General features: G+C 34.4%; 1 protein-coding gene across 3 annotated transcripts in view; it reads left to right on the plus strand.

Annotated features, from left to right (window-relative positions):
- Positions 1 to 22,866, plus strand: part of GRID2 (glutamate ionotropic receptor delta type subunit 2) — a 1,741,897-nt gene that overhangs the window by 1,056,717 nt on the left and 662,314 nt on the right. For all 3 annotated transcript variants that reach the window (XM_072624913.1, XM_072624914.1, XM_072624915.1), the window contains 2 exons: positions 6,751 to 6,924; positions 11,837 to 11,998. In XM_072624913.1, coding sequence (XP_072481014.1) covers positions 6,751 to 6,924; positions 11,837 to 11,998 — 336 coding nt within the window. The remainder of the gene's footprint in view (positions 1 to 6,750; positions 6,925 to 11,836; positions 11,999 to 22,866) is intronic.

Consider the following 22,866-nt stretch of genomic DNA (forward strand, 5'->3'; position numbering starts at 1 on the left):
AAACTCCAAGAATGTAGAAATTCTGTCCAGAATACCTACTATGCCTTCCCCAAGTCAATAAAACTGGTAGATAATAACTAAACCAGTCAACCAACTAAAGAACGGAAGGAACTGGGGCATGTACATTAGGCAGGAATTATTGGCAGGAAATGAAGAAAGAAGATGGGGATCCAGCTGAGACCAGCTGTCCCCTTGACAAGTTACTTGGAGTCAGGCCTTTGTCTGGGGGAAAAGAGAGTTCCCCAACATGGGAGGCTGAAACAACTTTGAGTACCAGTCCTGGAAATAAACTCACCATCAAGAGAAAGAGTCAGAAACTAAATGAATGAAAATATAAGACAAAAAGCAAAGAAACTGAAGCCGTCAAAGATCTCAGAAGAAGAAAATAGTTAAAAATATCTAGAGCACAAGTGGAGAAATTAAAAGGGAATATACTCAAATTGCAACATATGATGAGTAAGAAGACTTCTAAAACTGTTGCAAACAGTTCTAAATCAATGTTACAAGACAAAGGAAATAGAACAAACAGCTTATGAAACCTAGAAATCTATGTATTTGCAGCAGAACAATCATGGCATGAAGCTCCAGAAGGGTTTAAGAGATAAAGCAGAACCATTAGAAAATAATGCAAATGTGAACACATGGAAGAATTTAGGAACTACACAGAAGAAAGAATTAGCAGAATAGAAAAAATTTGAATATTTGGTGACAGATCTCCCCAGAGAAAAGCAAGACAACAAATTAGCAATAAGAATATAGTTAAATGATGGACAGTCTGGGAAAAGACAGGCAAAAAGTCATAAGGATAAAAGAAAGCACTACTTTACACAAGCAAAATGTGCTGATCTCAAAATGCGCTAAGGAGAGACAAATTAAAAGTCATAGGCTTCTCATAAGAATGCGAGCTGTGAAAAAACAAAAACAAAACTGCTTCAAAACATAATTCAAGAAATAAGAAAACTGCCCAGAACTTCTAAATGCATACGTACAGAAAAGCAAGCAAACAGACTGCATACAAATTGAATTTGCAGATCACTTCCAACAGAAAAATAAAACATCTGATCTTCAAATATCAAGAAACAGGTGAATTGTATTTTTGTGGAACTAAATGAAGACTGGGTTGGTGCCCATAAATGGAACCAGGAAGGAAAGTAGTTAGAATTGAATGTCTGTAATCAAACCCTTGGTATAAAAACAACAACAGCAACAAAAAACCCAAGGAAAAATAACTTCTCCACCCAAGAAGATGAGAAGTTATAGGAGAATGGGAGCGGAGGCAATGTCAGGGAGAAAAATAGGGATAAAGCAAAGAGGAAATCTGAGATCAATAGTGGGTAGTGTCTCATTGAAGAACACTGCCACAGAAGAAGAGATATGCTTTGTAAGATATATGGGTCTTTTACAATTAGTCTAATTTGCAAGAGTTTATTTCACAAGAAGTTCACTTGCACTATAACTCTTTGGTTAACATGCTGTCCCAGAAGAAATCTTAGCTCATGGGAATGACCAGTGTATAGAAGTGTGGGAAGGCATGGACCCAGAGAGATTACTTGGCAAGGGGAAAAAATGACCACAGTGACTGTAGGGTGTAGAATTGGTCTAAACAATTTGAAAAAGAGTAATTTTAACTCTGGGACAAATGTCTCTCTGAAGCAAGATCCATAAAACAATCACAACAATTGTAGATTGCTAGACAATTCTTCTAGAACCTAGAAGAAAGAACTCAAACTTTCTACTTTAGAAGCTTTAATTCTATGAGGAAAAAATACTAAAGATCAAGAATTAAATAATGAGTTAGAATAGACAGAAAATGTACAATGCTCACAGTAAGAGAAATATGGTAATGATAATGAACTGTGAAAAACATAGCTACTCTGACAAATCCAATGATTGAAGACAACTCCAAGGGACTCATAATGAAAAATTATATCAGCCTTCAGAGAGAGAACTGATGAACATTAAGTGCATACTGAAGCATATTAAATCTTCAATTTAAAAACTTTTCATACTTTTTTTCAATATGATTAGTATAGAAATATGTTTTGTATGGCTTCACATGTATAATGAGTATTATATTTCTTACTTTCTCAATGGGTGAGAATGGGGCTGGAAGGAGGGAAAGAATTTGGAGCTGAAATTTTTAAAAAAGAATTTTAGAAAATTTAGAAGTTAAAGAATAGACAGAAAGTGAAGAGAATGAATGAGGAGATCAAGGTAAATAAATTATTTTAAAGAAAAGTCATGACAAGCAAAAAAACTAAGAAAAAAAGAAATGTCATGAGGGGTGATTTTGAATTAATAACTTTACTGAGAGGAGAAAAACAGGGTGAAGATTTAGATAATTAAATGACAGGATGCAAAAACAAAGGAGTCAATAAGTTACCTAAAATTTCAAAACTAAGGAAGAGGTTGAAAAACAGGATGGAGTTGATGTAAGGGAATAAGGTAGCCTTGAAGTTGATTAGGGAAAATAATTGTAAGGACAAAGTACTATCAGAAAGAAAAAAGAAGGGCAAAAACAATTAATATATATTAGATTTACAAAGGAATACATATAGGAATAAATATAAACCTAGTTCTATAACATTAAATGAGTGACAGATTGACTAAGAAAACAAAAGCCCACACTCTGTTGCTTTCAGGAACACATCAAAAAGGCAAAGAGATGAATAAAATAAAAGTGGGAGGCTGAAACAAAATTATTATGCATCAAGTGAATCCAACAAAACAGGAAGTATCAAAGTGAAAACAATATCTTGAAAAATTGTCATATATTTTTATTATATTACATATATTTATAATACATAAATATATTCACATGTATTTAATATGCATATATTTATTAAATTACACTATACACAGACAGATGCATACAATATTAGGAGACTTCAATTCACTCTCTCAGAGTTGGAAAAATATAACAGAAAGATAAGCAAAAGAGAAAATAGAGACATGAGCAAAATTAAAGTTTAATTCAAAATAAACTTGAGCTTTCCTTTCACTTTCAGCACCACTGGCAATGATATCAAGTGATCAGTATTAGAATCGATGATTGAGGCGTACTAAGAAGACAGGCAAAATAATATATCATTATTGGAACTATAAATTGGTACAACAGTTTTGGAAAACTTGGCATTATGCAAATAGAGTAATTGTTCATATTCTTTCACCCAGAATTCCTCCATTTGGCATAGAAGAAAAAAGGACCTATATACACCAAAATAATTATGGCATAATTCTTTTTTTGTGGCAGCAAAGAATTAGAAACAAAGTAAACATCTGTCAATTAGGAAACAGCAAAACAAATTCTGATCTATTAATGTAAAGGAATAGTGTTATTCTTTAAGAAGTGATGAATATGAATGCAATGAAGCATGGAAAGAGTTGCAGGACCCAATATAAAGTGAAGTGATAGAAGTAGAAAAACAGTATGCACCATGACACCAACAATAGACTTGGAAAGAAAAACAACCATAAAATAATAAAAATGAAGGTTGCAAAATTAAAATTTAAAAAATATGCATTGTTCTAAAGAAGAGCTGCAAACAAACCTAGAAGATGGTACTGATTCATGATGTCAGATTTTATAAAAGTATTGATTGATTTTGCTGATTTATTTTCTATTTTTTATTTTGTTCTTTTAAAAAACACCTTTTTTTCCTTACATGAGATAGATATCTGGAAGGATGGAGAAGTAATGATAAAGGAGGGAACAGGCTATTTAAAAACAAAAGAAATTTTAAAAAAAGTAAAAATCTGAATTCACACTAATGCTTTCAGAGGTAATCATCACTTTTTTTGCAATGTTTTGAGATAGTTTTTTTTTAAAGATAAATGACTGTACGAGATGGTTGTGTGCTTATGTGTAAAGTGCTTTCCAAATCCTTTAAAGATTTAAACTTTAAACTCTATCTGTGTGAATGTATGTGCGCTATTATTGTTGTTCTGACTTATTGATGCTTTGTCAATATCAGTAATGTTTAATTATGGGCAAAGAAAATAGAAATTCATTCCTGTTCCTGCAATCTACTGGTCTAAAAATTTCATTACTAATAAATAGGGATGTTTATCCCAACTAACATTTAGAGAATGACTTCAGTCTATTGACGCTCCTTGAGGGTAGAGACTGGTTTTCATTTTCAATCATTACATTACCTCTGGTGCTTAGCATGATGTCTAGCATTTCATATGCACTTAATTGTCAATTGAACAATTGACACTTAAAATACATCATTTACACATCAAAACCAAAATCTAATAATTACAATTTTAAAAATATCCTGACTGAAAAAATAATAATAAATACTGAAAATATGACAAATGAAGAGCACTTCTTAGAAAGCTTGGTTTTACACTTTTATGGATTCATTCTAATGCTGCCTTTTGAGAATTCTGGAAAGTGTCAGATTTTGGAACCTGGCAAATAGGGTCCACGACTATCACTTCACCATTTTTGTACCCTAGTTTCTTTATCTGTAGAGGGGGGGCTAGATGATACCTGAATGCCTTTCAAGCTCTAAGTCTTGGACTGTTAATTTCATAAGAGCAAAACATATAGTAGAAAACTAATTAATGCTGATTACTTGCTAACTTTTAATTTCCTTATACAAGGCTTCTGGTGAAAGTTTTTAAAATGGAATGAATAAAATACTGTAATACTTTATGACTGCATGATGAGAGCATTGTTTGACAGACCTGGGTTATTGTGGGGTTGTTGGCATTGGCATTGTTGCTTTGGTAAAATAAGAATTTGGAGGAAGAAATGGATAGTGAAATGATCTAGTCTAACGGAAAAGACGGCATTATAAACTGAGAAAAACCATTATCTATGGTACATTAAGGATTAATCGACCAGAAATACAGGATATTACATTGGACACAACTGATGCCAGGTGTTATTTTGCTTGAAGAAAATCTGTATTTTATAAAGATCATAAAAAGCATGAATTCTCAAGCTGACATACGATGAAGAAATACAATGAGAAAGGACAAACTGTGATTGCTTCATCAGGGAAAACAAATTAAAATTCACAACTGTAAGCAACTTCTGCAGGCTTTGCAGGGAAAACAATAATGTGGAGCTTTCTCCCTCTTTTTTTTTTGTTTCTATTATGAGCTTTTTATCAAGCCTGCAAAATGCTCATTGCAGTTCAAAATCTATTGACATAGTGATCTAATGTTAGAAACCTTTTCTTTGTGGTACAGTGAAAATCTATTCTGATTAATGATAAACAAACCTCTAAAGGCTCATTGGTTTCAAAAGGCATCTAAAAGTAGAAGTCAGGAAGGACAAACGTCTTTAGATTAGGCAACTCAGGAGACTACTACTACTTCTGATCATTTTCCTTCTGTCAGATTCCAATTAGACCAGTCATATAGTTAAATACTTCGATATTTCATTACTTCCACATCCTTTGCTGCTTCAAGTCAAATAGCTGAAATAGTTTAGGGGGAAGGGAGACAGAGTGAGAGACACTTTTTTTCAAGTTTAAAGGAAAGCTTTTATTTAGAATTAGCTTCATTTGGCACACAGATTTATGCTGATTTTATCTTCAGACACCCAAGTTCAGTCTGCTTTTTATCAATTTTAATTTTTTTTACTATTAACCATACTCCTGAATTTTTTTTAATTTTTGGTGTTTTTATTTAACCTATTCCTTAGAAACCAGAAATGTTAGAGTAATTTAACATGGGTTCTGAGAAGCAATAATGGTAACTCTTTCTGAAACAAAACAAACCCAAGATTTTCTTTTCCTTTCAGTTAAAATTAAACCTTAAGCTACTTTTATGTTACATAATTTTAATATACAAATGAAGGAAAAGTAATTAATTTTCAAATTCAATTTACAAGAATAAGTTTAGAAACTTCATTTTTCATTGCTAAATAAAAATGTTTTTCCACATTAATATAAGCATCTTTTTGACTACTCACAGCACCTTGAGGATCACGGTTGTGATGGCATTGAAAAGTGATTGAAATAATCATCTCATGTAGTGTTTGTGCCTGTCACTAACAATTTTTTGAATTGTGTCATTTATTTATTTATTTATTTGCTTGTTTAGATGGTTCTAGGCTATAATAAATTTCATTACATTACCTGGTACGGAAACTCTTTCAACTGATCCAAATGGCATTTACTCTGTAATTTTATGTCAAAAAGGGTTGTCTGTTGATACTGAATAGATAACTCACTTACCTATGACTACATGACTAGTATGCATTGGGACTTAAATCCAGGACTTCTGAGTCCAAGAATTGCAGGACCAGAAATTTAGTGTAAGAAGGACTTCTGCAAGCATCTTCAAAGGAAATTTGGGGAAAGGGACCCTTCTTTTTGGTCCTGAAAAGTTAAGCGACTTGTAGGAAGTCATGTAGGTCAATGAGACAGAATTTGAACTCATATCCTTTGACTCTAAATCCCTAGCAGCATTTCTCCATACAGCATTCCATACTTCATCTTCTTATTTACAATAATAAATGTCAAAGTTGATATTAAATGTCAAAGTTGAAATAAATGTGGGTCAAAGTATTCCTTCTCAAATTATTTAGGCATTCATATCTAAAGCATATAAAACACACATGAATGTCAGCCATTTTAATGAGCATGCATTTGTTAACAAGTGTGTTGAACAAATACATCAAATGTGTTACAATAAAAATATTTCTTAGAATTTCAGAAAATGTTTCTTTCAGTCTTGTGTTGTTGTTGCTATGCTATAAAATTCTTCTTCCTTTTGCTTATCTTTTAGGAAATAAATGATGCTGATGTACAGGAATTAGTGAGAAGGTCAATCGGAAGGTTAACAATCATTCGGCAGACATTCCCTGTCCCCCAGAACATAAGTCAGAGATGTTTCCGTGGCAACCATCGGATATCTTCCACATTATGTGATCCCAAAGACCCATTCTCCCAGAATATGGAGGTACATTCTATATATCTATAAATTTTTTTCTGAGAACTACCAGTGAATGAGTTTAACACAGTACTTGGCACATAGTAGATACTTAATAAATATTAATCAATCAGTTGATTGAATGAACTAAGAATAAGTATAAACTGCTAAATAAATCTCCTGAATAAGTCTTAACAATTTGTAAACTGCTAATCCTGATTTAAGATAAGTTTGTTAAAAATTTGTGTTTGTTCCATGACCTCATATAAAACAGATGTTGTTGTTGAGTTGTTTCAGCCGTGTCCAGCTCTTTATGTCCAACTCCCTATTTGGGATTTTCTTGGTAAAGACACTGGAGTGGTTTGCCATTTCCTTCTCCAGATCATTTTACATACGAGGAAACTGAGGCAAACAGGTGAAATAACATGCCTAAAGTCACACAGCTAGTAAGCCTCTGAGGCCAGATCTGAACTCAGGAAGATAAAAATCCAGGCCAAGTTTTCTATACACTGTGTCACTTAGCTCCCCATGTAGAAAGTATCCTTTTGCCTAGTAAACTTATGAATCTAGGTTATATTCTTCAAACAGTGAAATTATTTATACTTTTTTGTTTGTAAATATTTTAGTTTAACTAACTAACATTATACTAGAAATAGCTGATCCAGGGTTGTTAGCATTTAAGACCAACTTCATAAACTTTACTTTTCTAGTCAACAGAGTAGGAAAGGAAATAAGAGAAAGGTAGACAAGAGAAAAAAGAGACAGGAGAGGAGAAGGGGGATGGGAGAATAGAGGAGGGAAGAGCAGGGATGGAAAATGAGGAGAAGAAAAAAGAGGGGAGAGAAGAGGAAAATTTAAAAATGTTAAGTGATATGGCAAGCCAATCTTTTAACTTGGTTTCACCAAAGTTCCATGTTATATGAGCATGTCTTAATTATGCATAGGAACTTTATAACATTTTGAACAGCCAACATGGAGTCAATCACTTTTCCCTATCCCTTAATGAAACATCCAAGCAGTGTCTGATAGCCATCTGAGTGGAATTTTGAAAAAGGAATTCCTCCATTAGATAGGAAGCTAGACCAGCTGCTCTAAGCTTCCCTTAAATATGAAGATTCTAAGAGTTTACAACAATGTAAAATTGATAGTTTGAAGTCAAATTGGTTAAGGAATGTAGAGGCTGCATTCTTATCATCTACTAAGGCAGATAATACTGTTTAGATTTAATGGATACTTTCAAAAAATTATATATTTGAACCTAAAAGATCAAAAAAGAAAATGGTTATACCTAAATTACGTGATTATTCCTAAAAGGTCAATAAAAACAGAAAATGCACTAACACCAAGAAAAGAAAAGCTGGTTATTGTCATTAGCAGTTATGGTGTGAGAAAATTATTGTGCATTAAATCTGAAAGCTAGACTTCTAATATATTGTGTTGCTACTTTGGGAAATCAAAACACTAGAAAATCGAAGTTATGTGTATCCCAGTGACATTATTTACATGAACACCATAATATTCATAGACTAACTAGTGCTTTTCATTCTGTGAAGCTTAAAGTAATTCATGGTCACATTGAACAGTGGAAATTACTCAACTTTTACTTTAGTTGGAGGATAACATGTTTGTGCCAAGAATTACCTTTGGCAATATCTAATGATTCTTCTCCCTGTCCCCTTCTTACCTATCATATTTGGGTGTCCTTGAATCTATTTGTGCTCTGATATGTACGTGTGTGTGTGTGTGTGTTTATCCTTTAAATATGAAACTTTTTCTTCCAAAATTTCCACTCAATTTCAAGTATCAACAGCTTTATGCTAAATGCAAGGTACAGAAAAAAGATTGCCCCAGAAATTCCCCTCCTATTCAATCTCTACTGCAGCAGTGGCTGTGGCATGACTTGAGAGACAGAAAGTGGCCAGGAATGAATCCCTGTGCTTGTTTCCAGACTGGAATCTGTGTTCAGAAACGGCAAAATTTTGGGGTGAGTGGGTGGAATTGCACAAGAGGATTGAGAAAATTTCTTCTACCTTATAGAGGAAACCCAAGAATGCAAGTGTAGCCAACAAATCATCTGTTCCACCTCTCTATTCCCACTTGTATCCCAGTCCCAGTGAATTAGCTTAGTTTAGTTCAACTGGCAAAAAGAGAATTTTCCTAAAGTAAAATAATAAAGAAATGAACCACACTAATAACAGATAATAACAGATAATATGCTGAGTAATGATGAATCCCTTCATGCCATTCCCTTCATCAATACCATGTATTATGCTCTATCTAAATCAATGAATAAGTATTTATAAAATAACTACAGTGTTCCCATGTACTATGTTAAGTACTTGGATACAAAGAAAAGAAGTAAAATACTTCATGTCCTCAAGAAACTTCCATTCTATGGAGAGAAACAGATACATATTGAAGTATATACAAATAAACACAAGTAAACCAATGAGAGGTAGCAATAGTAGCAAAGGGGAATCAGGAAGGGTCTCATGTAGAAGGTCATACAAGCTGAACTTTGAAGAATTGTAAAGGCATGGAAAGGAGTTCATTCCAAGTGTAGAACAGCACTAGAGCAAAGACCCAGACAAAAGAGGGAATATAACGAGAAGAGACCTCGCAAAAGGCATTGTCTCTATCCTATGAAGCATTCAATCAGATGATCATTTGTCTGGAATGTTATATAAAGTAAATAATTTTGTATGTTTTTTTAACTCTCATGTCTGCTACAAGTTGCCCCTTTCCTATACTAGAATGTAAGCTTCCTAAGGGTAGGGTCACTGGGGCTTTGTGTGGGTGTATGTTTGTTTTAGGCATATTTGTGATTATATTCCCCTATCACATTGCTTGGACCAATATTTAATATATATTTGATGTTTAATAATGTTTGTTGAATTGATGTGAATTAAATTGATAGGGTATTATCCAAGGAGTTGGAAAGTGGAAAAAGGAAGATTTACAGAAATTTGAATTATCCATGGAGTATTTCATTTGTGTGATTATGGACAAATATGATGCTTAATGATGGTTGACCTTTGTTTATTTAAGTCCCAACATAGGCTCAGTGACTTGACAAATTAGTCTTTATCCCTCTGAGTGATCTACTTCAAATGTACTTTCTGTCTTTGATATTAACATGGATTGTTTATCTTAGAAAAAGTGTAATTTTAATAAGGTGCAAACTTTACTTTTCTAATCTCAGATGACTGTTTTTATCTTATCAGTGACCTTATTGTGTTGGCTTTCTGGTAGTCAATTAAGAATTGGGAAAAATACATAAATTACTCAGAGTTTTCAAATTAATTTTCTATAAAACAAGTTAGGGAATAAGGAGTTAGTCCCTTAATCAATTATCTGGGGAAAGACAATCTTAATACATCCAGTATAAGTTGTGATCTTATTTTTCAAAACAGACAGGTGTTCGGTTCTGTTTAGAGAGAGAAAGAAAATGAAAGTTCATATGTCAAATTCTGAACCAATATTGCTATATAAAAATTTGAGCATTCAACAAATAGCAACAATTATAGATTTATTGATGAGTGGTAAGAGATGTCATAATGCATTGTACATGCAACCTCTGCATTCTTAAAAATTCAGAGTTATCAAGACAGCTGGGTGGCTCAGTGAATAGAGAGCTCTGTCCCTGGAGTCAGGAGGACCTGAGATCAAATGTGGCCTCAGACACTTGACATCTATTAGCTGTGTGACCTGGGACAAGTTACTTAACCCCAATTACTTTGCCTTCCTCCCTCTAGAGCTCCCCCCACAAAAAAAAGCAAAAACAAAAATTCAGAATTATCCCTCTGCACAGGAAATGGCACTTCAAATCACATTGGTTCTCCAGACATAATCTTCTTCAGAACAGGGGGAAGAAACTATAACATTCTGCTCCTACTTTCCTAATACTCCTTCTTAGCTAAGGATCATCAAAGACGGACCAATGTATTCATTTTGTTATGCTGTATAAAAACATTGATAATTCAACCCTCTAAAGCACCTGAAAAAGTAAAAATAAATTACTTCAGGACAGAATCGGTTTTCTTGGCTACGTTTATCTTCATCTGTGATTTTGTCTTGGGTTTTTGCTTTGAGGAGCTCATGATCTAAGTATTCTCTCTGAAATTGGATCCTTGTTGATACTAGGCTTTCATAGTGACATAGTATGTTTTGACAGGTTTTCAGTAATTGGTTAATAATTCTTTGTAGTAATTCAGGTAAAATCTAAGTACAACAATAACTCAGTTGAAATTGGTTCAAAGAATTCTCCATTTCACATAGTGGAAGAAAACATCTACTACTGTTCAATCAGTTCATATTGTGTTACCTGAAATTTATTTTTTTGCAATTCTGTTTGAATCTGTAATCGTTGCAATTGGTTGCTAAATGTTCCGGCTTTTCTCTTTTTACACACACACATACACACACACACACACAACAACAACAACAACAACAACCAAGCATACACACAGAGATATCTGTTTCCTATATTAATATCATATGCAAAATTATTCATCTGTGCATCTGGAATCCAAATATCATCAAAACTTGAATTACTTAGAAAATGAATTATTAGAAACATAGATTCTAATATCTTCTAATATCTATCATAGATGCTAATATCTTCACCCTGAAGATATTAGACTCTCTGAGGTTTGGTACTGGACACCCTACTTTCCTTCCACTCTACTCTTTGCTACACTCACAAAAAGGCAGGTATACAAACTGAGATATAAAATTGAATTTACATGTAGTCATAGGTACAATCATACAAGAACTCTCATTTGCAATATTCATGAAAAATCAAAACAAGATTTTTGCTTCTATAACCCAATAAATTGACAGGTTAAGCTGTAGCACATATGCTAAGGCTTTGAATTCTCTGTAGCTCTATAGGCAAATGAGTATCATCAAGTTTAATGATCATCGTGTTATTTTTTTTCAGATCTCAAACCTTTACATATATGATACAGTGCTTCTATTGGCCAATGCTTTTCACAAGAAGTTAGAAGACCGGAAGTGGCATAGCATGGCAAGTTTGACATGTATCAGGAAGAACTCTAAGCCCTGGCAAGGAGGGCGGTCCATGCTGGATACCATCAAAAAGGTACTTTCATGTTGATAATCAATTCTGGTTAGCCTCCTCTCTACGAAATATAAATTAGCAAAGGATAAATCCTTTCTGAGATGGATAGTATCCATTCTAATGACATTATTAGTCTAAATCATAAAATATCAGTGTAATAAATACATTTTAAGATAAAAAATGTTTTGCTAGAGTACCTCATTTATATACCAGAAGGAATTTTAGTTTAAGTTGATTGGTTCATTTGTGAAGCAACTACTATGTGTAAAACACTGGTAGGTATCGAAGCACATCTGAACATGAGTATCATATGATTTGTACCTTCAAATAGCTTTAAGTTCAGTTTAAAATACAGGACAGAATAGGTAGTATTTAAGAATGTGAGAAAATAATTACTTTGTCTTAATGCTTTTCTCAAGAAAAAGAAAGTGATAACACCTGGTTGCCAAGTTGTGGTTGTCAGTATTTTCCATTGTGTTTGACTTTCGGTGACCCCATTTGGGGTTTTCTTGGCAATGATAATGGAATGCTTTGCTATGGAATAGTAGCTTCTCTAACTTATTTAACAAATGAGAAAACTGTGGCAAACAATGTTAAGTGACTGGCCCAGGATCACATAGCTAGTGTCTGAGGCCAGCTTTGAACTCAGAAAGATGAGTCTTCTTCATTTCAGCCCCAACCCTCTATACACTGCATGATTTAACTGCTCCATGGTTACCAAATTCTAAACTAGGGATTTATGACATTAAAATAAATTACTTTCAATAGAGCATAGCATTCAATATAATTCATTGTATTTTATTTCATATTTTTAGGACATTCTGAGAAGTCTGTAGTGATAGCATTAAGCAAAAATAGCAATGAAGACCATTAATCCCTATATAAGAATTCCTTTGGGCCTCATATTGACTTACTTCTAAAATATAATATTATCTATTTTTATTGCATTTCTGTTTACTTTGTTAAATATTTTCCAATCAAATTAAAAAAAATAACATTCTTTTTTAAATTTCAAGTTCCTAATTCTCTCCCTTCCTTCTGCCCCTCTCCCATCTAAATTCACTAATTCACTGATTACAGGAGTAACTCCTGTCCTAAAGCCATAACCATGGAATTCTCTACTTATTACTGTAGATAAATGTCCTTCCCTGAATGAGAGGCTGAGCAGAGTTAATGAGAAATAAGAGGTAAAAAAACTCCAACTTTTACCAGTGCTTTTTTGGGACTCTCCAAGTGAGAGTCCCTCTGAGTGCCCATCTGGGACTCTTTGGGATCTTTTCCCTTTGCAACTGTTCAAGTTTTGAAACTTGAACTCTCTTTTTTGAGTGAGATGCTTCAAATGCTCCTGGCTTCCAAGTTTGGAGAGAAAAGGTGTAAGAGGATAACTGCAATTCAGATTGCAGATGAGAAAACTAGGAAGATATGAGAGGATCTACCAGTTTCCATCACATTCCTATCCCAGACCACCACTCTAGAGATTTGGGGGAATTCCCCTTGAGAAAGACCCAGGATTCTCTCTTTCTCTCTTTGTTGAGCTGAGTTACCTTGCTCCCAAGGGGAGAACACCTTCTTTCTGGTACTTATATTCCTATGTATACCTTTTCTGATTTCTATTTCACTGATTTGGGTAAAGGAGTTTCTTTGCTATTCTGTATTTGAGTTCATTGTGTAAGCGGCATGAGGTAGAAAAAGAGTCTAGCTTTGGATCTAGAAATTTGGGTCCCCTTTCCCCCCAAAATGACAAAGTGACAAAAAGCTCAACTCTGCTCATCTTCCCTAATTGAACAACATTGAAAGGAATAGATATACTTCTAGTACAGTATCCCATATCTCTGAGGAGAACAGAGTGGTAGCCTACAGCCCCAACCTCTTGCTTCCCTTTTGGGCAGGAATGAAAACTTCCCTTCGAGTAGAGTTGGGGGGAAGGTATTAGAAAGGTCAATTCTGCTTCAACATGAGCCAGGCTATTACAGGTCCCCTCACCACATTTGGGCCTTTCTATACACTTGCGGTCCACTCATCTTCACTCCTTTACCAAAACATCTTCAAAAATATTAGTCACTTTTTAGATAGGTTTTTAAAATTAGTTTAGATTAGTTGGTTCATTCTCAAAGAGGATCAAAATGACACTACTATGCTAGAGTCAAGTTTGAATGTGTCCAACTGTGACTGATCATACCAATAGGAGTTCAGAATGTTCTACCACAGGTCAGGTTTTAGAACAGTTAATATAAGAAGAAATTCTTAATGTCTGATCTCTAAAATTCAATCTTATGCTAAGGTTCTACGGTTATGTCAGAATGTTAACTTGAGGACAAGGTATATTTTCTTTTTGACTTTGAATTCTCAGTACCAGTGGGGCAGTATGATGTAGCAGATAGAAAGCAGGCTTGGGTACCAGCCCTGTTTCTGACACATGCTCTCTATGACTCTGAGCAAGGGTTCTTGACAACACTGAGATTACAAATTAAGGAATAGCTGTCAATATGCTTTGGTGAAGGTCATTTCCTCCTGGTGAGTTTGGGATAACAATAAAATCTAGAGTCAAAACCCTCTCCCCCTCTTTTCCTTCCTTCCCTTTAGCGCCTTATAAGGAGTAGATACTTGATCAATGTTTGTTGAGTTGTGTCACATCAGATGGAATCTACAAACATTTGTGATCCTGCATGATGTGTTACTGTTCTGGGCTACAGCTGCAGGTGGCCCTTTTCTGGCCAGGGATCTCACTTTGTTTTATTAACACATGGTAAGGCCTCCACATGGAGTAGCCTCTTGAGATAGTGCTGGGTTTGGCAGCCATCTCCATTTCAAGCTGGCACCTTTGGCTCCTTAGCTCCTCTCTGTGGGCTCAGCGCTCTGCAATTTATTACACTATTTGACATGTCATCCACCTTGATCTTTTTGTTGCACTTTCCATTGTTTTTTTAACTTTAAACTAGGAGTTACTAGTATAGAAAAAACATGTGCCTTTTCACACATTGTGAACATTATATTTGAAATTGCCTACTTTGCCCCTGAAACATGCAGCAACAAAATACAGATAGCCAGTCCAATGGAACATGAACATATTCAAAAAAGTTTTAGGGAAAATCTAAGCTTTGCAGAAGGGAAGTTAGGTGGTGTGGTGCTGTGCCTAAATTCAGTGAGATTCATCTTTGTGAGTTCAAAACCAGCTTCACATAGTTACTAGTTATGTGACCCTGGGCAAGTCACTTAGCACTATTTGCTTCAGTTTTCAAGTCTGCAAAATGAGCTGGAGAGGAAAATAGCAAACTGTTTCAGCATCTTTTCCAAGAAAATTACAAATGAAATAAAAAAGTCAGACATGACTGAAAAACAGCTGAACTGCCACAGAAGTAGTATGGGTGAGAGCTACCAAACATGAAAAGTGGAAGAAAGAAATATTGAAAATTAATAATCTGGCCAGCGTTCTCCTCCTGGCACTATCACTTGGTTCTACAAAATCACTTTGATGAGAAGCCAGAAGGCTGTCAATGGAGGTGTGCGAGTATCAAGCAGAGAGTATTACTCAAATGCAAAAAAAAAAAACCCAAAACCCAACAACTTCTGTCAATCCAAACCCTAGGTGTTGCCAGAAACTTTGAGCTATATCTACATAGAAAGCTGGCAGGTGTGAATCAGGGGGAGGTTGTACAACACTATTCTACCCTGCCAATTCATTAATTCATGGTTTGGCTACGAGGCAGAAGCTTGTTTAGATTCATGATTTGGGAGCTTCCTTCACAAAGACAAAATAGCAGTTTGGGAGGTTGCTAAGGTAACATATAAATGATGATAGGTGAGAAGAAAAACAGGAGGAAATCATATACAGGTATTTCTCATGAGGCAATTCAATACTTGGAATTTTGCCGTTAGCAAATTTACACTGTGATGGTCTGTGACCTTATGGTTGTGTAGTTCACAAAGCATCTGTACCTTCTCATTTCTCCTATACAATTCTTACCGTTCTATAATTTGTCTGTAGAATATTTCACATCCTGGTATATTTCCTCTCTGTGAGTGTTAGCATTTCAGGGTTAGCAGTGAAATAATTTAACTTATATCCCTGTCATCTCTCGCTTTGTCTATACAGTGGACCCAACTGTCTTTTCAGGAATCTATGCAGTCATACATCTAGAGTGAAAGGAATTTCAGGATTTCTCTAGTACAGACTTTTTATTTTATAGATGAGGAAGCTGAGGACCAGAGAAATTAAATGTGTTGTTCAAGGTCACACAGATAGTGAGCAACAGAGGCAGGATTGGAATCCAGGCTTCCTGACTTAAGATAAAGACTTTTCACTATCCTTGATTCTTTTTATTTGTTCTAAACCTAATAATGATCAATGAAACAACTCTCACATTCAGAAACTAAAATAAAAACATCATCTTACTCAAAGACATAAATCTAATCTTTACAGTTTGCATGTTAACTTATTTTTTGTTAGTGTCAATAATGCTGTTAGTATTATACCAAAATTATTTGCTGATATAGCCCATACCACACTCTACCATTGAAGCCTCCCTTGTGACAAGGAAAAAAAATAAGAAAATCAACTAACAAAATGACAGTGCATGACAAATTTCCATAGTCTGTCAACTCTCTGTTGAGGAGAGGAATCTGTGTTTCATCGTGTGCTCTCTATGAATGGGAATAATCGACAGAATCAATTTATTATATTTTAGTGTTGTTTTCACTTTTATTGTTATAGGGCAACACTTAACACAATACCACACACATACTAGGTATTTACAAAAGCTTACTGATTTGACTTGTGGAAAGTATATATCACACCCTCATTCTGCTTACTTCACTCTATATAAATTCATTGAAGATGTTTCATGTTTTTATTTTTGATTTTAGTTTTACTTCTTAGTGCAAAATAGACCTTCATTTTATTTGTATAACAATATTCGTACAGAGAGTTATGGACAGCCATTTTATTTCCACTTTTTTGTTATCACAAGAAAAACTATTATTAACATTTTGGCACATATGGTAATTTGATCTCCTTTGGGATATGTCCCAATGATTTCAAAAAGTCAAAGGTATGAAAAATCTAGTGATTTTTTTCCAATATAATTTCAAATAGTTTTCCAAAATGGTTGGACTGATCAGTAATTCTATCAGCTATATAATCATGTACCCTTCCAATATTGATTATTTCTCTTTTTGACCATTTTTGCAATTTTGATGGCTTTCCAGAAAAACCCCAGAGGGTTTTTAATCTTCTTTTGTCTTATTTTTAGTGTTTTGAGCCAGTCTTTCATATGATTATTGATCATTTGTGTTTCTTCTTTGAAAAACTGTTCCTATTCCTTGATCATTTGTTTATTGGTGACAGCCTTGGATCTTTTGTATTTATGTCAGTTTATTAGTTCACTCTGGCTATTAAAACTTACAATTGCACTAATACTTGTGGGGTACATAAATTGTATAACAGACTGTTATCAGACATGATTGATGGAGGTTTCTTTTTTTCCTTGTAACAGATAATATAATTTATTCTAGTTACACTGATTTGGTTTCTTTGAAAACTTTTTAGTATTACATAATCAAAATTGCATATTTCATTCTTCTCTATAACTTTTTTTAAAAATTATAAACTTTCCCAGAACCATAGATCTAAAATGTACCACCTTCAAGTCCTTGGTCTTATAGTATTTTGGTTTAACAATGGGATCTTACATTTTTCAATTCAATGACCTGTTTGGAACTTATTTTAATATGTGATATAAGATGGTCTAAAACTCATTTCTGATATTCTGCTCTCCAGTTTTCTCAGTCAGTTCATCTATAAACATTTATTAAGTTTCCACTGCTCAAAAAGAGGCAAATGATAGTCCCTATCCTCAAGGAGATCTCAAGGAAAAGACAGCAAGTGAACAGATGTGAATAAACAAGCTATACACGAGATAAATAGGAAATAAATGAGAGGGAAAGTAGTAGAATAATAGGAATTAGGAAAGCTTCCTGTAGGAAATAGTGTTTTAATTAGTACTTAAAGCAAGCCTGGAAAGCCAGTAAATGGAGATGAAGAGAGAAGAGAAAACATTACAGGTATGGAAGACAGCCAGAGAAAATGCCTGGAGTCAACAGGTCAATTGTTGTTTGTGGAAGCCAATGTCACTAGGTTAAAGAGTGCCCTGTGAGCAACAAGGTGTAAGAAAATTGGAAATGTGGGAGTTAACTGGGAGGAATATTAGAAAGTCAAACAGGATTTTGTATTTGTTCCTGGAAGGAGGTCCTGGAGGTATCCATTAGAGTGGATTAAGTTGTGGGACTTGCACATTTAGAAAAATCACATTTGTGGCTGATTGAAGGATGAATTGGATTGTGAAAAGACTTAAGTGAGTAAGACTCATCAATAGACTATAACAATATTACAAAAGTCCAAGCCTAAGGTGATGAGGATCTCTCTATCTATCTATCTGTCTGTCTGTCTGTCTATATATATATATATATATATATATATATATATATATATATATATATATATATATATATATATATATATATATATATATATATATATACACCACAGTGCTAGCATTGTCAGAGAAGAGAAAAAGGTGTATTTGAGAGATACCACAAAGGTGAAATTGACAGACCTTGGCAGCAAATTGGATATAGATTGAAAGATAATAAGAAGTTGAGGGTGACAACTAGGTTTTGTGCCTGATAGATAGGAAGATGGTGTAGGTCTCTACAATGATTGGGGAGATGAGGTGAGAAGGATTTAGGGTTTAAGAAAATGAGTTTTGGTTTCATTATATTGAGTTTAAAATCTCTGAACTGAAAGTCTGTTGGAGCTATGAGACTAGAGTTCAGCAGACAGGTTAGGGCAGGGGAGAGAGATTTGAGAATCATGAACATAGACATGGTAATTAAAATCAGTGGACTTGATGGAATCACAAAATGAAGTAGTATGGAGGGAGAAGAAGAGAGGAGACAGGAAAGAATCCTTTAAGACACCTTATGGTTAAGGGATATTATCTGAGTGACATTTCAACAAAGAAAACTGAGAAGGATTGGTAGGAGAACCAGGAGACAGTGGTGTAATGAAAGCTGAGGGAGAAAAGACTATCAAGAAGACAGTCATGAACAGTGAAAGGCTACAGAGAAGTCATGGAGAATGAAGACTGAGAAATAGCCATTGGGTTAAACAAAAAATTAGTGAATTAATTTAATTAATTTAGTTAATTAATTTAATTAATTTAGTTAGTTAATTTCCTGATGGGCAGAAGTCACATGATTTGACCTTTACAGGTAACTAGGGTTTCTAAGAAGTGGAGATGAGGATGATGTGTTCCAGATGTGGAGGATGGCCTTTGTATGCCCCTCCCACTTCTTTATTGATTGTGGCAATACAGTGGGGAAGGAGGCTGAGGGTACTGAGAATAAAAAAAGTTATTAGACCATCAATAAAATTTCATTTTGACTTATTATCTATAAATGAGACATGCTTCTCCAACGACCAATGAATGAACATATTGCTAGACAAGTTGTATTGCCTTCATGCTGACTTTCTTGTTCTGATCGGATGCTTGTTGTCCTTCATCTTCGCAGAGGACCAAAATGACATCACCATGATAAAGTGAAATTTCATTGCGTCTGACTGTGGTTGATCAGACCAATACGAGCTTGGAACGCTCTACTGCAGGTTGGGCACAGATAGTCCTTATGAATATTAGGGGTGGATATCCCAAATTTGTGCACCCTGCATTTATTTTGTGCTGTCTCAATTCTACTTTGCTCAAAGAGCACAGTGCCCTTTCTGATGTGGACACACCATGCTGAGCAGTCCTGTGCCAGTGTCTCCCATGTTGCAAAGTCAAATCCAAAGTTCTTGAGAGTGTCCTTGTATCACTTCTTCTGGCTACCATGTGATCTCCTTCCCAATGCAAGTTCTCCATAAAAGTCATTTTGGCAAGTATACATTTTGCATTCAAACAACGTGGCCAGCCCATTGGAGTTAGATTCTCAAAAGCATAATTTGAATACTTGGCAGTTCAGCTCAAGCAAGGACTTTAGTGTCTGGTACTTTATCCTGCCAGGTGATCCTCAGAATCTTCCTAAGACAGTTTAAATGGAAGCAATTCTTGTTCTAAATGAAACAAGAAGACTTAAGGAATTATAAACTAGATGGAAGGCTCATAGATACTTATTATTTGTTTATTATTAGAAAAAGAAAGCAAATTACTGGTTGACAGATTCCATAGATCACTGACGGAGAGAAACTGTAAAGTTTAATCAATAAAAATGCCCTAACTAAATTAAAGAATTTCACTGTTACTTTCTATAATGTAACCACTTGGAAACTGTATTGAATAAAAACAACTGCAGAAATTAATTTACATAGTAATATCGTTTTGATTATAGTATTGTTGTCCAACAATGTGCAATGAATATTGTTGTGATACAGTATGAAGAACACTGAATTTAGAGTACAGTGACATTAGCTCAAATCCCACCTCTGTCTCTTACTCCTTATTTGACTTCCAGCAACTTGTTGATTTGATTCAGTAGAACAAAATGCCACTTTACAGGCAATTTTATATTATCTCTTATCCATAAATCAGGATCATTCAAGATGCTTTGGAAGGCATGGAAACAAAAATATATCCAGTTTTGTGGCCCTCTCATAATAAACATCAACTGTTACATTAAACATGGTAATATATCGTCACCAAAGTTATTAAAACATCAATAATGGAATTTTCCACTATGGTGGAGTAGATTTAGTGCAGTGTCAAGGTTGAAGATAGGTTCCCAGTGGATGATGAGTTCCTCCAAATATTCCTGTTCGCAGATAATATTGTGCACCCAAGAATATTGCATACCCTCCTGAAATAGATCTGTAAATCACTCAAAAGGAGTTTGGTATGTCCATCTATACAAGGAAAAAAATACCAAGAAGATGAATGTCTGTTCCCCAAATTAAAGTGTACACTTCAATGGACACTCTACAGACTTTAAAGTATAGAACTTATACAACAGTATATAAATCTGGAATGGACAGTATAGAGAATTGGGCCCAGAGACAAAAAGGAAAAGTACATCGGATTGATTTGAGGATGTTGCCAAGCTTTGTATATAACTCAATATTTCCATTAAACCAAAGGCATTTAAAAAACATTAACATATTTCCAGTGTTGTTGTATAGCATCTAGACATAGACAACCACTACCTCTGAAAAGCTAAGGAATAGTTTTGACCCAAAAACAATACAGTGGTAAATGGTGAGTATGAACAGATGGCAATATATAAGTAATAGGAACTGTAAAGAACAGGAGTAAGAAATATAGAGGATAGATATTAAAGGAAGATTAGATGAACTGACCATATGGCAAAAGTAAAGGATAGCAGGTGGATATGCATAGAGCTCCACTGGTACCCTCACTGGTACTAGAAAAAAGTGAAGAATATTTCCAACGTGTTGGCATTCCCACTGGAAACTTTTGAAAGGATATGTAGAAGAGTCACACATGATGATATCAGTGCATAGGGCACAGTGCCTGGAATTGGGAAGCTTTGAATTCACATCTGGTGAGAGAAACTTGCTAGATGTATATCTCCAGGGCAAGTCACTTAAGCTCTGGCTGCCTCAGTTTCCTTATCTGTAAAAGAGGATAATAATAGCACCTTATTCCTAAAGTTGCTATGAAGGCCAAATGAAATGTTACTTGTAATGTTTGGCACATAACAAACGTTTAATAAATGTCTGTTCCCTTCCTCCTTCTTCAATTGTTTTTAGACGTTTCTATTCAGAATGCTTTTCTGCATGCTACTAAAAAATAACCTACCCTTAAATTGCTTTCATAGAACTCATACTTTCTTCCAATGTTGGTGTATTCTATGCAAAATTGTCCATCAAAATGAATTTTTGAGTTTTGAATCTGCCATTTGTTCTTTCAGAACCTTGACTGTTTTGGAGAGATATGTTGCATATTTTTTTGTCATCTTCTTTGGGACCTCTATTTTCCACTAAAATTCTGATTCAAATTCTCATTTTGTATTTCTTTTCATCCGTCATCTATCTATCTGTCTGTCTGTCTATCATCTATCTATCTACCTACCATTTGTCTGTCTATGTATCTATCATTTATCTGTCTGTCTGTCTATCTTTTGATCCATTCTTGGATCTTGGTTCCTTGAGCTGTTCATTTATCTCTTATTATGCTTCAAGATGTAGTATCCTGTATTCTTTTCACTGCAGATTCAAGGTAACTTTGCCTTCCTGTGTAATATACTATTCTGTTATTGCTGTTCACTTATTCAGTTGTATTTGATTCTACCTGTCCTTGTGGACCATACATTTCATTGGGTTTTCTTGGCAAAGATACTGAAGTCAATTCCCTTTTGCTTCTCCAGTGAAAAAATACAGACAGAGTTTAAGTGACTTACCCAGGGTAAACAGATGAAAAGTGTTGGAAGCTAGATTTGAACTCAGGTCTTCTTGAGTCCAGGACTACCATTCTATCTACTGAGCCATCTAAGTGAACATAATATGTACCTGATTATTAATAAATATGATTTATTCCATCTTTTCTTCTTTAATTTCATTCTATTTTTCCCAATACATATGATAATTTTTTAAACTTTTGGTTTAAAAAAATTAAGTTCCAAATTCTCTCCCTCCTTCCTTCACCTCCTACATCCTTGAGAAGGTAAGCAACTTGATATGGATTATGCATGTGTAGCCATGTAACTCATTTTTCTATGTTAGCCATTTTATGAAAGAAAAACCAGACCAAGAAAAAAAATGAGGAATAAAGTTTAAAGAAGTATACATGTCTGCATTTAGACTTTATGAGTTCTTTCTCTGGAGGTGTTTATAATTTTTATCATAAATCCTTTAACACTGTCTTAGAATATTGTTTTGCTGA

The sequence above is a fragment of the Notamacropus eugenii genome, chromosome 7 (assembly GCF_028372415.1).
Source record: "Notamacropus eugenii isolate mMacEug1 chromosome 7, mMacEug1.pri_v2, whole genome shotgun sequence".
In the NCBI taxonomy this organism is placed as follows: Eukaryota; Metazoa; Chordata; class Mammalia; order Diprotodontia; family Macropodidae; genus Notamacropus; species Notamacropus eugenii.